Genomic DNA, 15,607 nt, shown 5'->3' on the forward strand with positions numbered 1-15,607 from the left:
TAAACAACAATAAAGTATGGGCCAGGAATGGTGATTCATGCCTATCATCCCAGAGGATTGGTAGACCAAAATGGGAGGACTTCTTGAGGCCAGGAGTTTGAGACCAGTCTGGTCAACATAGCAAGATTCTGTCTTTAAAAAATATTTTTAAAAAATTAGCCAGGTGTGGTGGTGCACACTTGTAGGTAGTCCCAGCTACTTGAGAGACTGAGGTGGGAAGACTGCTTGAGTCCAGGAGTTCAAGGTTACAGTGAGCTATGATTGCACCACTGTACTCCAGGCTGGGTAATAGAGCAAGACCCTATTTCTAAAACAATTTAAATAAAGTATGGCCCATACACAGAAGAAGAAGTAGTCAATAGAAACTGTCTCAGAAAAGTCCCATGTTGAGTACTAGACAAAGATTTCAAGCAACTATTTTGAACATATTCAAAGAACTAAAATAAACCATGTCTAAAGAAATAAAGTATGAGACTAATATCACATTCAATAGAGAATGTCAATAAAGAAATGTAATTTTTGTTTCAAAGAATCAGGCCAGGCACAGTGGCTCATGCCTGTAATCCCAGCACTTTAGGAGGCTGAGGCGGGAAAATCACTTGAGGCCAGGAGTTTGAGACCACCCTGGGCAATAAAGTGAGACCCCCATCTCTACAAAAAATAGAAAAAATGAGCTGGGTGTGGTGGTGCACACCTGTAGCCTCAGCTATTCAGAAGGCTGAGCTGGGAGGACTGCTCAGCCCAGGAGGCTGAGGTTGCAGTGAGCTGTGATCAGTACACCACTTACCCTACAGCTTGGTGAAAGCAGAGATGAAGGCTAAGGCAGAGATGAAAGCTAGTTGCCTGAGCATTGATGATGTGCTTGAACTTGCAAACTTCTGTTCTTAGGAAAGACTAGGAAACTTATTGCTTCTGTACATTTAAGAAAATCTCTCTCTAATAATTAGCTGACTACTCAACTAGCTGAGCAGAGACTTGGCAATTTATGAGACATGCAAATAAACAATAAACAACAATAAAGTGGGTTGGGAGACCAAAATGGGAGGACTGCTTCTATTGACATTCTGGTAGTCAATAGAAACTGTCTCAGAAAAGTCAGATCCAAAATCAGCACACCACTGCACTGCAGCCTGGGGGACAGAACAAGACTCTGTCTCAAAATAAAAAGAAAAAGAAAGAAAAAGAAAAAATAGCCAAGTGCAGTGGCTCACACCTGTAATCCCAGCACTTTGGGAGGCCAAGGCATGTGGATCACCTGAGTTTGGGAGTTTGAGGCCAGGCTGACCAACACTGAGAAACCCCACCTCTACTAAAAAAAAAAAAAAAAAAATACAAACTTAGCCGGGTTTGGTGGTGCAGCTACTTGGGAGGCTGAGGCAGGAGAATTGCTTGAACCTGGGAGGCAGAGGTTGTGGTGAGCTGAGATTGTGCCATTGCACTCCAGCCTGGGCAACAAAAGCAAAACTCTGTCACAAAAACAAAAAAATGTATTTATATATATATATATTTTTATATGTTGTATATTTATACACTATATATTGTACATTATGTATTATATAATATATATTATATATTGTATGTATTATACATAATATATATTGTATATTATATATACTATATACAATGTATATATATAAAAAAAACCAGAAGAGCTCAACAACAGATTTGAGTTGGAAGAAAAAAGAACCAGTGAACTTATGACAGATCAATTATGACAGATCAAGTGAGACTAAGGAATAGAATGAAAAAAAAATGCACAGAGTCTCAGAGGCTTGTGGGACTTCATCAAGCATACTAATGTAAACAGAACATGAGTCACCAAAGGAGTGGAGCAAGATAAATAAGCAGGAAGATTATCTGAAGAAATAATAGCTAAAAACTTTCCAAATGTGATTTAAATACACAAACACATACACAGAAACCTACAGATCCAAAAGATACTACCCCATAAATATATACACATTTTGTGGCCACTAGTACTCACAATTTTTAAAATTCAAAAAATATTAAAAGATATGTATCTGAAAGACAATTCCAGGTAAAGTAAACTCAAAGAGAATGATATACCTAGACACATAATACTCAAACTGTTTAAAGACAAAGTCACGATCTTCAAATCAGCAAGGGAGCCTCATAGGATAAACAGCTGATCTTTCTTTAAAAACCATGAAGGCCAGAAAGCAGTAGGATGACATTTTCAAAGCACTGAAATAAGATGGTCAATTAAGAATTCTATATCCAGCAAAACTATCCTTCAAAAATGAAGTGGAAATTAAGTCATTCCCAGATAAACAAAAGTGTCTTGGCTTGGATGATAAAAGACATATTCACTCAATTCAACTAGCAGGTTGCGTTTGTGAGTGGGGTGGGGTTGGGGGAGAGGCTTAGGTGCCTGAAACTTCTATTTCTTGTCCTAGTTAGTGGTTGCATAATTACTTTATGGTAGCTCATGGAGCAGTACACTTACGTTGTGTGCACTCTTCTTTCTGTGTTTTACATCACAGATTTTTAAAAAAGAAAACACAGATGCTTTGTCTTTACATAATCAAAATTAGCACTTTATATTTCTTACTTTAATTGTCCAAAAAGAAACAGGTTCTGAAGCCAAAGCCAGAAACTTGGTGAAATATATGATTTCCTTCCTCTATACCTTTGTTCCAGACCCCTCCTTCCATGTTATATTCTTACTGTCCTTGTCATGCCATTTATACCTGCTCTTCCTTTAATAGTCATTGTTAGGCTTTACCATATTATAAAGATTTACTGTGTCTGTCCCCTCTGCTCTATGTGAACACTTTGAAGAAGATGAACTGTCAGCTGGGCGTAGTGGCTCACACCTGTAATCCCAGCACTTTGGGAGGCTGAGGTGGGTGGCTCACCTGAGATCAGAAGTTCGAGACCAGCCTGACCAATATGGTGAAACCCCATCTCTACTAAAAATACAAAACTTAGCCAGGCATGGCAGCAGGTGCCTATGGTCCCAGCTACTCAGGAGGCTGAGACAGGAGAATTGCTTGAACCTGGGAGGCGGAGATTGCAGTGAGCTGAGATTGTGCCACTGCACTACAGCCTGGGTGAAAAAAAAAAAAGACGAACTGTCAAAATCTTCTTGGTGTGCTCAGTAGCACTATGCAGGGCACATAGGAAGCACAGAATAAAGATTTGAGAAATTAATTCTTGAATGGAATCAATAAAGAAAGCCTTCCTACATAACAACACAAAAAAGTTCTTGCTGAGTATATTATAACTATCCAAACTCAAAAGATTCCGTATCAAAGAAAATGTTAATCCTGAAGCAGTTAGCAGAGAAATATTTTTTTTACAAGTTGAAATTCAAGGATGCTGAGTAGAAAGTTTTGATCAGATGAGGAAGAGAAACTGTTAGGTGATGCCAGTCATTTCTGAGATGTCATTATTTTACTTTATGATTAATATTAGAAAAGAACATATTGTAAGTAAAAATTTTTGACAGCTCAAATCATGTCTAAAAGAAGAAATTCATGATCCTTTTCTTAAATGCAACAGAAATGGTACTGAGACCACACGAAGATATCCTTCAACTCATGACAAACAGAGCAAGTTTCTCACATCCAACTCATAGCCTCCTTAGCCTTCACTTGGAAAACCTCTGAATGTACCTATTCTTGGAATTTGGTATAGATGTTTATTTTGTCATTCACCATTTTTGTTTTTATAATGAGCAACAGATTAATCTCACCACCAAAAAAAAAAGCAGTAGAGGAAGACTGGGTACCTAGGCAAGAAAAAGAAAAGAAGGTACCCAGTTCAGAGGTTTGAAATGCCCTGCAAAGGAGTGCCCAACAAACCTGAAAAAGGAAGGCATCACCCAGGGAATTGCTGAGGCAGAAGACAAAGTCCTTCTTGGGGTGCTCAGGCACCGCCTGCACAATGCTGTTCTCCACCCAGACGGCGTGTTTGGGGATGCTGTTGTGGTCTATCCCAGACCTGCCGTCGCTCTCGTAGAAAAATAGCGTGCATCCTGAGGAAACAGAACAGGGGTGTGCATGAGTATTTAGTGCTTGGGAAACAAAAAAACCCATAGTGGAATCTAACACGTGCACCCTGTCAGAGGCTGAAAATTAAAGCACGTGGAACCCAGGAAGTAAAGAGAATGGAGCCAGGCTTGGACTTAAGTCTTGGATGGGACTAAAGAAGGTCAAAGATCTTAAATTATAGCTTCTCAGCCTGCCTGGGATTCCTTCCTGCATGCCCTCAAGTTCTCTCAAACCCTGCCTCTGGGTTTTAGATTGATTCATTACAGGTCTATTCACAGACATAGGGTCTTGTGACTCATCTGTCCTGAGGCGAGTATAAACATGGTCCTCCAGGCCAGAACTGTGCCTGGCACTGTGTGAGGACTGGAAGTCACTACCTTCTGACTGAAGCTTATTCAAATATGTCTCACATGATATGCAACCAGAAAAACCTAGAAATGGTAGTTTCCAGACCATGCCCTTGGATAAAACAATATATAATACCAGCATTAAGTACGTTAAGGATAAGAAAAACAATGATACATTTTTGGTCTCACGTCTTATCTATAAACATTTTTTTTCTAGAAGCCAACCATGCCCTTGTTCCTACTGAAAGAGGAAATCCATGGCACACATACAAAGGCCTGGGAGAAGCCAGAGTCCTGGTCCATACATAATTGCACTGTGAAACTAACAAGATAGTAGCAACAGAATATTTCATAGACTTGTGGCAAGATGGCTTCCATAGATTCCCTCCATTATCACCTAAACTTGAGGCTCACTTTAATAGCAACTACTAGCTGAACACTTACTCTCAACTAACTGAAATCAATTTCAGGGGAAGCCAGGGTATAACTTTATGACTCTTCCTCAACTTCAACATAAGCTATCCGTACATTTTCACCATCTTCCTTACCACAAACAAGTGCTACACTTCCTGTGAACTGCACAACCCTTGAAAGTTCAATCTATTCAGCTACAATGGGAATCTGTAAAGCAAATTTGCTTATATGCGATTAGTAGTGTAGAATGATGCAGATCAATGGAAAGGTCACACTGGTTCAAGGGCAACTTTTCCTAGCCTATAATATTTCACATTACCATAGAAGAGCTGTTGAACTCTACATCCTTTCACACAGATGAATGAAGCATATTGATATGCCCTGCCCACTCATTTCACATTTTTTCTCTTGGCACAGTCTGACCACGGGCTCTGCTTACAAGTCCTTATTGCACGGTGCTGCTGAGCATCATGATTTCATACTTGTGGTCCTTGTCTCCATAATTCAGGAGTCTCAATTGTTCCTTCTACCCATTCAAATTACAGTTGCTTCTTTTTTCAAAGGTAAACCCTTATACTAACGCTTTTTTGAAAGATAAAGTTTTCTAGGCACAGTGGCTTATGCCTGTAAACCCAGCACTTTGGGAGATCAAGGTGGAAGGAATACTTGAGCCCAGGAGTTCAACACCAGCCTGGGCAATATAGTGAGGCCTCATCTCTACTAAAAATAAAAAAAAAAATTCGCCGGACATGCCTATGGTCCCAGCGACTCAGGTGACTGAGCTGGGAGGATTATTTGAGCCCAGGAGATTGAAGCTGCACTGAGCCATGATCATGCCACTGCACTCCAGCCTGGGCAACAGAGCAAGACCCTGTCACAAAAAAATTTAAATGAAAGATAAAGTTTTGGCCTGGCTCACATGGTGAAACCCCATCTCTACTAAAAATACAAAAAAATTAGCTGGGCGTGGTGGCAGGCGCCTGTAGTCCCAGCTACTCGGGAGGCTGAGGCAGGAGAATGGCGTGAACCCAGGAGGCAGAGCTTGCAGTGAGCCAAAATTGTGCCACTGCACTCCAGCCTGGGCGACAGAGTGAGACTTCATCTCCAAAAAAAAAAAAAGATAAAGTTTTATGTTGCTTATTGTTAAAAAATTTGAGTGGAGTTCTGCAGGGTTATTTCTATTTTTTATTACTTTTTTTTTTTTTTAGATATGGGGTCCCACTGTTGCCCAGGCCGGGGTACAGTGGCACAGTCATAGCTCACTGCAGCCTTGAACTCCTGAGCTCAAGTGAACCTCTTATCTCAGTCTCCCAAGTAGCTGGAACTACAGGCATATGCCACCATACCTGGCTAATCTGTATATTTTTTTTTTGTAAAGACAAGGTCTCACTATGTTACCCAGGCTGGTTTCAAATTCCTGGCCTCAAGTGATCCTCCTGTGTCAGCCTCCTGTAGTGCTGAGATTACAGGAGTGAGCCACCACACTAAGCTAATTTTTTTTAGTTTGGGGTTTAAAAGTTGCATGGTGTAATTTAAATACATACCTGTGGAGCAGACTGCCCCAACTCTATTTTTCTCAAATCCCAAAGATTTTGAGAATCTCAAGGCTTTTCAGGAACACTTGTATCAAAAAGCAGAATCATCTGTACCTCCTATTTCCATGCCTTAGGCTAGCACAGATTAGAGACAGAAAGAAATAACAAAACTGGGAGGCGGAAACTGTTTTCCTCTAAATCAGAGGGTCTCATGGTGGGGCAAACTTGGCAATGTCTGGTGACCTTTCTGGATGTCACAACTTGGGGGAAGGTGCTATTGGTATCTAGTGGACAGAACCTAAGGAAGCTGTTAAGCATCTACAATGCCCAGGACAGCCCTCACAACAAAGAATTATCCAGAAAATGTCAACAGTGTCACTGTTGAAAAACCCTGCTCTAAATAGTTTTTGTGACTAATTCAACACTAATGAAAAGTAGATTCTTAACATAAAAGGAGCAACACACCTTAACGTGGGTTAAGAAAAGAGAAAGAAGTCTGTGGATAATGCATTAGGGGACACTCACAAATCCTAACATGTACACCTACTGAATATTGTATGGTCCCTATCAGGTAATTGTTTTTATAATTTTTCAACTTTGATTTCGAATCATCCACAACAAAGCACCACCAAAGGTGACTAAAATCAGCTTTTACTCAATGATCAACTTGTTCCAATTTTAAGATGAACACGAAGCAGCAAATCTGAGAACCACATTCCCCCTGATGAAAGTCTGTTTACCTTCATCTTCCCTGGAACATAATCTGTACGTTCTTCCGTTGCCCATGGAAACACTCCAGAGACTAATTCCAAATGAAATCTTTTTTTAAAAAAATCAACTACTTTGCCTAATGGGAAAGAATCTTTGGGGGAAAAAAAATCTCTATCCCACAGTTCCAATGTGTTCTGCTTTTTATTTCCCAATATTCAAGCATTGCTAAGAAAAAGTCCGCCGCAAGTCTTGCTTTTGAGCAGCGAGGACAAAGCCCTGAGGTTGTCAACAAATACTGGGAACCCATCAGGATGAAGCAAAGAACTCAGTGGCTCCATGTTCTGGGGCTGAATTCCAACAGGTTGTGTCACTCAGATCTGCGTCACCAAGAAAGTAAAGACTCCCTTCCCTAAAGAGCCTGTGGGCTGCGCTCCTGGACACCTGCACCCTGACTTCCTGTATCATTTACTCTTGGAGGGAATGGCAGAAACAAAATAAACCCCTCTGATATGTCAAAAGTAAAAAAAGCCAATTAATCATTTTTATTTTACACCACTAACACTGCTGCTCTCAACCGGAGAGTGAGAATCCCCTGGGAAGCTTGTTTAAATCACAAAGTCAAGGCCTGTTGCAGGCTGAATTGTGTCCTCCAAACATCCTAAATCCAGTTAGCTCAGAATATGATCGTATTTGGAAATACGGCCTTTAAAGAGGTAATTAAGATAATATGAGGTCACATGGGTAGGCCCTGATCCAATATAAATGGTGCCCTTATAAGAAGGAGGAATTTGAACACAGACAAGTAAAGGGAAGACCATGTGAAGATACTGGAAGAAGACAGCCATCTCCAAGTCAAGGAGAGCAGTCTCAGAAGAAACCGACCCTGCCAACACCTTGATCTTGGACTTCCAGCCTCCACAACTGTGAGATGATACATTTCTGTTATTTCCACCATCCAGGCTGTGGTGCTTTGCTATGGCAGCCCCAGCAAACTCATCCAGGGCCCACCTCCAAATCTTGTGATTCAGCAGGTGTGGGGTACAACCCAGAAAGATCCTCAAGAGGCTGTGCTGCAGGTGATCTTCAGATCAAGCTATTAAGAACTTGGCACTAATTAATAAAATGAACAGTAAGATGGGCTGCTAAGGATAAGAGGCTGCAGTGTCCAGTGGTGTGACCATCTAGGGGAGAAGTAGGAAGTGGAAGAAGAAGAAGCCTTTCCCCTCATCTCCTCTCACTCTCCCAGAGCAGAGCCACTGGTGTGATCCAGGCCCCTCAGACATAAGCCTGTAGCACCTCCAAATTAAGATAAGGCAGGTCACACATGAGAAAGAACACTGCAGTTCTCCAAAATGCTTCCACCACGATGCATATCTATGTCTCATATGCAAGACCACTACAGCAAAAAAGCATCAAAAGATAATGTTCTAGGAGGCCAGGAACCAATGTACCTGTAAACCCAAGGACAAAGCAGGAGGATTGCTTGAGGCCTAAAGTTGGAGATCAGCCTGGGCAACATACCAAGACCCTGTCTCAACAAAAAATAAAAACATTAGCCAGGCATGGTGGCACATGCCTGTAATCCCAGCTACTTGGAAGGCTGAAGCAGGAGGATCACTTGAGCCCAGGAATTTGTGGCTGCAGTGAGCTATAACTGTGCCACTGCATTCCAGCCTGGAAGACAGAGTGAGACCCTGTCTCAAAACGAAAAAAAGGGAAAGATAATGCTCTAGGAATAGCTGAGCATCAAAACTTCAGAAGGAGCCGGGGCCTCTGAGTGACTTCATAGAAAAGAGTTATCACACAAGCCTTCGATCGTCTATTTCTGATAGGTGGGAGGGAAATAAAGTTCTGTCTTGCTTACGGCATTGGGAATGGCATGGCGGGTCTCTGGCACATGCAAAACCTATATCCTAACCAAAACTCTCCCTTTCTATGTCATCAGGCATCTGAGCAACAGCTGGCACCAAGAGTAATGGGGCTAACCCAAGTCCTACTCGTGCAAGGGTTGATCTGCACCTGCATAGGCATTTGTGTTCACCTCACTAAGCAGAGCTCTAGGCTGCTCCACGTCTCTAGGATTGCATGTTCCCAAACCAACCACAGTCTGTGAAATCCAGTATCAAATGATCTAGTTTGATACTGGTAAGCCCAGGCTTCTTCCTCTTGTGCCTTTCCATCAATCCTGTTGACATAGCTAACCTAGCCTGCCATGTATTAACACTGTTTCAAGTCTAGCTTGGGATGAAAACTCTGTGTGTTTGAGAAGTGTTTTTCTTTTTAAAATATAGAGCTCACAAATATATTACATTTTCTACGCTGCCAGGACGTACGCAGATACGTGCAACAATACGTACATGTAATTCACGAAAATGTGCAAAATAACAACAAATACCAACAAATACAAGCATGGTTATATAAACAGAAAATAAAGTGATCTAACATACATGTCTGTTATCTATATATACACAGTAAAAAACACAAAGTTTGACTATTAAATAGTAACTGACTTTTTCATAAACATGATGGTCTATACATTCCATTAATATCAGGTTGAAGCCTATGAAATTAACGTTATTCTACCAATTCTTTACCTTAAAAAACGGCAATTTCATAGAATTCAAGCTAATAAATTTCCCTCCAAAATAGTCACTTTGAAAGATGCAAAGCTGAATGATTCCAAAAAGATTTGTTTGTTTTTGGAACTCATCCTTTGAAACTGTCATCAAATCAGTTGCATATATGCCAAAACTAGACATGAGATGCTCCTCTAGCATAACTGTGAAAAAAGAAAATAAAACATCATTTGCAGGGGTGGGGATGGGAGAGTTACTACTCAGAGGGCATAAAGTTTCACTTAAGTCACATGAATAGGTTCTAGCTTATTTATTTGTTTGTTTGTTTGCTTATTATGAGCTGGTGTCTTGCTATGCTGCCCAGGCTGGCCTTGAACTCCTGGGCTCAAGTGAACCTCCTGCCTCAGCCTCCCAAAGTGCTGGGATTACAGGCGTGAGCCACTATGCCCAGCCCCGAAGACTAGGTTCTAGAAATCTGCCTTACAATATTGGACTTGTAGTCGATAATACCATATTGCACATTTTAAAATGTGTTAAGAGAGTAGATTTCATGCGAAATGCTCTTACCATGATAAATTTTTAAAATTAGTATAACTTTCAAATTCTATATAACAACAACAATAAACCCACCCATCCCGTGAGTATGTGCACCACGGAGCACATCTGTTAGTGTATTTGGCACATAGCTAGGGCCGTTCCGCTCTCACCTTTCAGGGACACCCAGTAGTGCTTCCACTTCCTCCGGGTGGCTGACTCCACCTTCTTGTTCTTCTTGTGCACCAGGAAGTTCTTGACGGCCAGGGCGCCGGCCTTGCGCACCGTGCCTTGCGCGGCAGTCAGCAGGATGTCCGACTGGCCCGGGGAGCTCAGGGTGCCGCTGCTCTGCTCATCGCTGTGCGCTGAGCCGGCCTCCTCCAGGCTCTCGCTGTTGGTGGTGCTCATCTCCAGCTCCCGCCGGAAGTTCTCGTACACCCCCTGACGAGCCGCATCCCCGGTGGAGCTGCTGCCGCTGTCGCTGCCCACAAAGGCCCGGCCTGTGGTCGGTGAGTAGCTGGAGTTGGTGGCATTGGATCGCCTGGACAGGAGGTCCGTGTCGGTGGTGGCCCCTTCAATCCCACTGTCTGCAAACTCACTGCCCTCGCCTGCATTAATATCCTTGGGAGCAGAAAGGGAGAGCAAAGAAGACAAGCGTCACGTAGAGAAGGAACCCGGGAGCTCCTGTGGGTCCAGCCAGGGCTCTGTAGCACCGGGAGATGCATAAGGTACGGCCACTCCCGACGGCTCCTGGACCAGGTCCTGCTCAACCCTGGACCCGCACAGACCCAGCAGAGCTGCTCAGGAAACCTTCAGCCACCCTCCATGAGAGCAAACGATTTGGAATGTTCAAGAAATATAAAAGAAATAAGGAACACTTCAAAGAGCTTATTATTTCTCTAAGATAATTAACGAATTGGCAAATTCGCGATTGAGATTCTACAGCTGCCATGCTGAGAACCCAGCACCCTCAGCCTCATCAGCTTGCCCTGAACTCCAGGAAATTCTGCAGGCAGATGAGTTAGTTGTTCCAGATGTAGGGAGTGACAATGAATAACTAGGTCTTTATAGCTGATATCTTTAAAAATAAATAAATAAAAGGCCTGCTTAGAAGTCTCTTTTATAATGGGGTGACTGAAAAGATAGCTAGGGCACCGCCTCACCCACTCACCTGGCACAGCCCCATGTTCCAGGAGCAGGCAAGAATCCTCATCCTCTAATCAGCTTCGCTTCTTGAAAACAAGCAGCCTTGCACTCTGCATTGTGCTAAATAAGTCTGCAGGGCCTACAGCTCCATCCAGCTCTCCAATTACCTTGCCCTTTCAAAGCTGGGATGCTAGGAGCCTTGGGCAGGCTACCTGCTGCCCCAGGGCCATGTGACAGCTCGGGGCAACTGCCAAGATACTGGGGGTATCAATTCCTAGTTTAAAAACACTGGAAACTTCCAAAACTGCTTCTGCTCTGAAGTTGAACATTTCTGAGACGGATAGGTCTGTTCTTAAATCAGTATCTTAATTGCTCTAAAGTGCTACAGGCACTTCCATAAACAATAATTAAATGATGGTAGTCATCAAGGAAGGATACTGACTGCAGTATTGGACAGAACAGCTCAACAGTCTTATGCATAAGAAAGGAGCCGGACTGTTCTCCAAGGAAGAGAATGAGAGCCTGAGTCTAATATAGAAGATGCCAAAGTAATACACAGTTTGGCGGTTTCACCAATTTGGCTAATTCTGGTTAGTCTCACAAATGGCTAATTCTGGTTCAAACATGTAAAAACTAACCAGATATTCTGAATTACAATACAAATGAATGCTCTGGGCTCCTATCTTTGCTGAGAGGCAATGGGGGTAGTACAAGCCATGCCACAAACGAATACTGGCCTACACAAGGCCCCAGACAGACACTGTGCCTGTATCTCCACGAACCTCACTTAGTCAGTTCTAAGAATTGTTCAAAGTTCACCTTCATCATGAAGAAATATTAAGTGAGCAACTAAAAGAGGTGTATAGTAAGACATGGAAAAAAGAGGGTGGTGGGAGTAGAATGGCAGCAGGAGATTGCTGGGTGAGCTTCTAGGGATCAACTCCATTATAAATGGAGCTTAGACCCCCGGGAGTTAGAGGGACTTAAGGGAAAGAAAGAAACCACGAATGCAGCTCAGATGCAGACCCCTGTAACTGCTGGCTCCCACAGCTTTGCTATCTGCTATCCTGCTTATTAACATCCACGGGTGGTCATGAAAGACCTAGAGCCAATTGGTAAAAATCCTCTACACAAACAGGAAAACACTGTCATCAACCCACATTTCTCCCTGGCAGGGACACTGACCATATGCTTCCTTCTTGATACAAGACAAAAAGAAAATTTGACAATTGTTGATTATTCAGGATAACCACTGAGTTATAGAAGGTAAGTCCATGAATTTTCCAAACTTTTGGATTATTTTCATGTCTCAGTCCTTCTGGTAAGAAAGTTTGGTATGCATGAAAAAATCAGCTATTAAGTTCTCTCCTCTAAAATGCAAAGAGGTGAAATGCTTCTCTACAAGACAGGGAAATTTAGCTACACAGGTAACATCACTATTCCATAAGAGAGACTTTGGTACAAAGGAGAGAAATGATCCCAGGCGTCTTGTAATTCCCAGAGCTCCAGAAGAGGAAGGGACTTGGCAAAGTCATCTCATTGATTTAACAGCCTGCGGCTCAGAAAATCACAAGTCTGGCTGGTGGCAGATGGGAGGTTGAAACCTATCCTTCCAAGTACACTTTCCACTATTATATGGCGACCTCATGGCTCAGCTGGAGGTAGCACCTGACCAGATTCTGTCTAAATATTCAATCCCAGCAGGGCATGGTGGCTCATGCCTATAATCCCAGCACTTTGGGAGGCTGAAGCAGATGGATCACCTGAGGTCAGGAGTTTGAGACAAGCCTGGACAACAAGGTAAAACCCTGTCTCTAATAAAACTACAAAAAATCAGCCGGACATGGTGGCATGCACCTGTAGTCCCAGCTACTAGGGAGGTTGAGGCAGGCAGGAGGATCGCTTGAGTCCAGGAGGCAGGGGTTGCAGCGAGCCAAGACTGCCCACTGCACTCCAGCCTGGGCAACAGAGTGAGACCCTGTCTCAAAACAAAAAAAAACAAAACAAACCAACCAATCCCATGCCTTCCCCTTTTTCTTACCAACAATGGCTCTTCTAGCTTTTTTCAGCAAAAGCTGAGTGACTGTTTATCCAGTTGCCTTGACCTGCCTGGCAAAAAGCTAAAACCTTCAAGTGGAAGAAAGTAGAAGGAGGAGATGAAGAGAGGATAAGGAAAAGAGAGGCAGAGACCTGAAAGACCAACTCTCAAGAGCATGTCTCCTAAGATTCCACTATATTCCCAACACCATCCATCCCTTTACAGAAGGTCTTCATATCTGTCTCTATTTAAACTAAGAGTAAGGCCTCAATGGACACTCACCTCTGTATAAGACCTGAACATCTGCTCGTGCCAACTGACACTGTAGCTCTGCCATGGCCCAGACTATGTGTGTTCAACTCGGGGACAACCACTAAACTAATGAAGGAAGTGATTACTCCAGGTAAAAGACCTGCGGGCCCCAGCTGAGCTTGGATGCTTTGGAACCACACAGCTCCGTGTCACTACCCGGGAATGCTCTTGTCATCTGTGATCCAAGACAACTCCACCTTGAATCCTTAAGTGGTTATTCAGGCTCAGTGGTACACATGCCCCCACTGATATGTGACCCAGCCCACTGAGAAACGGATGCAGGTTGCCCAGCCCCAGCCCTTATTTAGTCATGAAGCTTGGGATGTCCCAAATTCCCAGAAGTCCATTCTCCAGCGTTGCTGGAAATGGTGATGACCCAGCCAGAGGTGCTACTCAACACCGTTCTTTCTTTCCTTCATTGTGTTGCAAATTCACTTAGTGGTCATCTTTCAGGAGGGCTCCTCCTACTACCCACCTGAGAATCCCGATCCTTCCCCTACCCAGAAGCACCTGGAAACCTGATCCTTCCCCTACCCAGAAGCACCTGGAAACCTCCGCAGTCTTCCCAGGAGCGACAAATACCGAAGACTGACACCACAGAATAGTCCCAGGGGAGCTTCAGCAGTTTTTGTAGCAACTGCAAGATAGGTTCCCTCTTAGAGTCAAATACTAAATTTTAATCAAAAAAGGCAGAGGAAATCAAGGGAAATGGTAAGATCCTGGCTAGACAGAGAAATCATTCTAAACATGGTTCATGATCTAGCTGAGATTTCCAGAAAACAGCTCCAGATAAACTCTCCATGTTAGAAGCACTCCGTTGAAGAGACTTCCGATCACGAACAACATTCACGGGGCAGAGAGGCTCTTCAATCCTGTTCTCCCAGGACAAATTCTCTGAAGCCAGATTTTCAGGGCACTCACCAGTTTCCATTCTACTGGCAGCTTCCCCAAAATGAATGTATGCACAAGTGGCCAGCTGTAGCCTAATACATACAACAGCTGTGGGCAAGAGTTTTCTTAGCATTTGAGCTGGGCAACAAATGCTTAAATGAGCTCCCACACTAAAATGAGGGAGGCAAGAGGCAAATTCAAAGCCTGTTTTCACCGCCTTAAAAACTGGAGGGTCACGCAGCATGAATGTAGACTAATGACACATTGTGGTAAGGCTCCAGTTGTTTTGACAGGAGACTTCAAATACGACGAAAGGGAGAGGTTTTCTGAGCTAATGATGTGCGAACACAATTTTGAAAATGCAATTAGCCAGAAAGTGCAAAGGCTCTGGGACAATTCCAGGACGAGTAGAATCAATTGGCCACTTGTAGTTAAGTTATAAGTCGAATGCAATTAGATAATGTTTCCTTTGTCACTTTAATTTCCCTGATAGATCCAGCTTAGCTTGAATATACCTGTGTTAAGATGCTAAATATAATGCAGAATTCACTGAATTCCAGGGGGTAAAGAAATGTGGACCTGCAGAAATCCTGAATTAGAACTGTTTCTGGCTTGTTAAATTCTAACATGTCCTTCCTCTGATTTATCATCTTCTTCCACCCCAAAATGTTAAGTACCCCTCATTAGAGACACACACACACACACACACACACACACGAATATCATCTTTGGTTCTCAGTATTATCTCCTTGGTATTCTCAGTACACTCTCCTTTGATAATCTCAGTACAGCAAGTATCAATTCTAGGTAAATGACTCTGAACCAATCTGTGCCTCAATTTCTTGATATGTATAATGGGGAGAGCAACACATGTACTTTGTAAGACACTTTGTAAGACACTGTGAGATTGAGTTACCCAGGAAAAGTGTCTTGAACTGAGCCCAGCACATAGTACCTGCTCAAAAATGTTAACTATAATTATGATCATCTCCACCTTCAGCCCTACTTACATCTCGGCCCAAGGAGAGAAGGCATTGCCTGAACTCAGTTGCTAACTTCCTGCACCAACATGGAAGAAAGGTCTCTG

At 42.9% G+C, this 15,607-nt stretch overlaps 1 protein-coding gene across 7 annotated transcripts in view; it reads right to left on the bottom strand.

The window, feature by feature from the left end:
- The window catches only part of TIAM1 (TIAM Rac1 associated GEF 1), a 293,585-nt gene that overhangs the window by 123,537 nt on the left and 154,441 nt on the right, over nucleotides 1-15,607 (bottom strand). For all 7 annotated transcript variants that reach the window (XM_003895546.4, XM_009202373.4, XM_017956476.3 and 4 more), the window contains 2 exons: nucleotides 10,307-10,754; nucleotides 3,828-4,000 (listed from right to left, as the gene is read on the bottom strand). In XM_003895546.4, coding sequence (XP_003895595.2) covers nucleotides 3,828-4,000; nucleotides 10,307-10,754 — 621 coding nt within the window. The remainder of the gene's footprint in view (nucleotides 1-3,827; nucleotides 4,001-10,306; nucleotides 10,755-15,607) is intronic.

This window comes from Papio anubis, chromosome 4 (assembly GCF_008728515.1).
Source record: "Papio anubis isolate 15944 chromosome 4, Panubis1.0, whole genome shotgun sequence".
Taxonomy (NCBI): domain Eukaryota; kingdom Metazoa; phylum Chordata; class Mammalia; order Primates; family Cercopithecidae; genus Papio; species Papio anubis.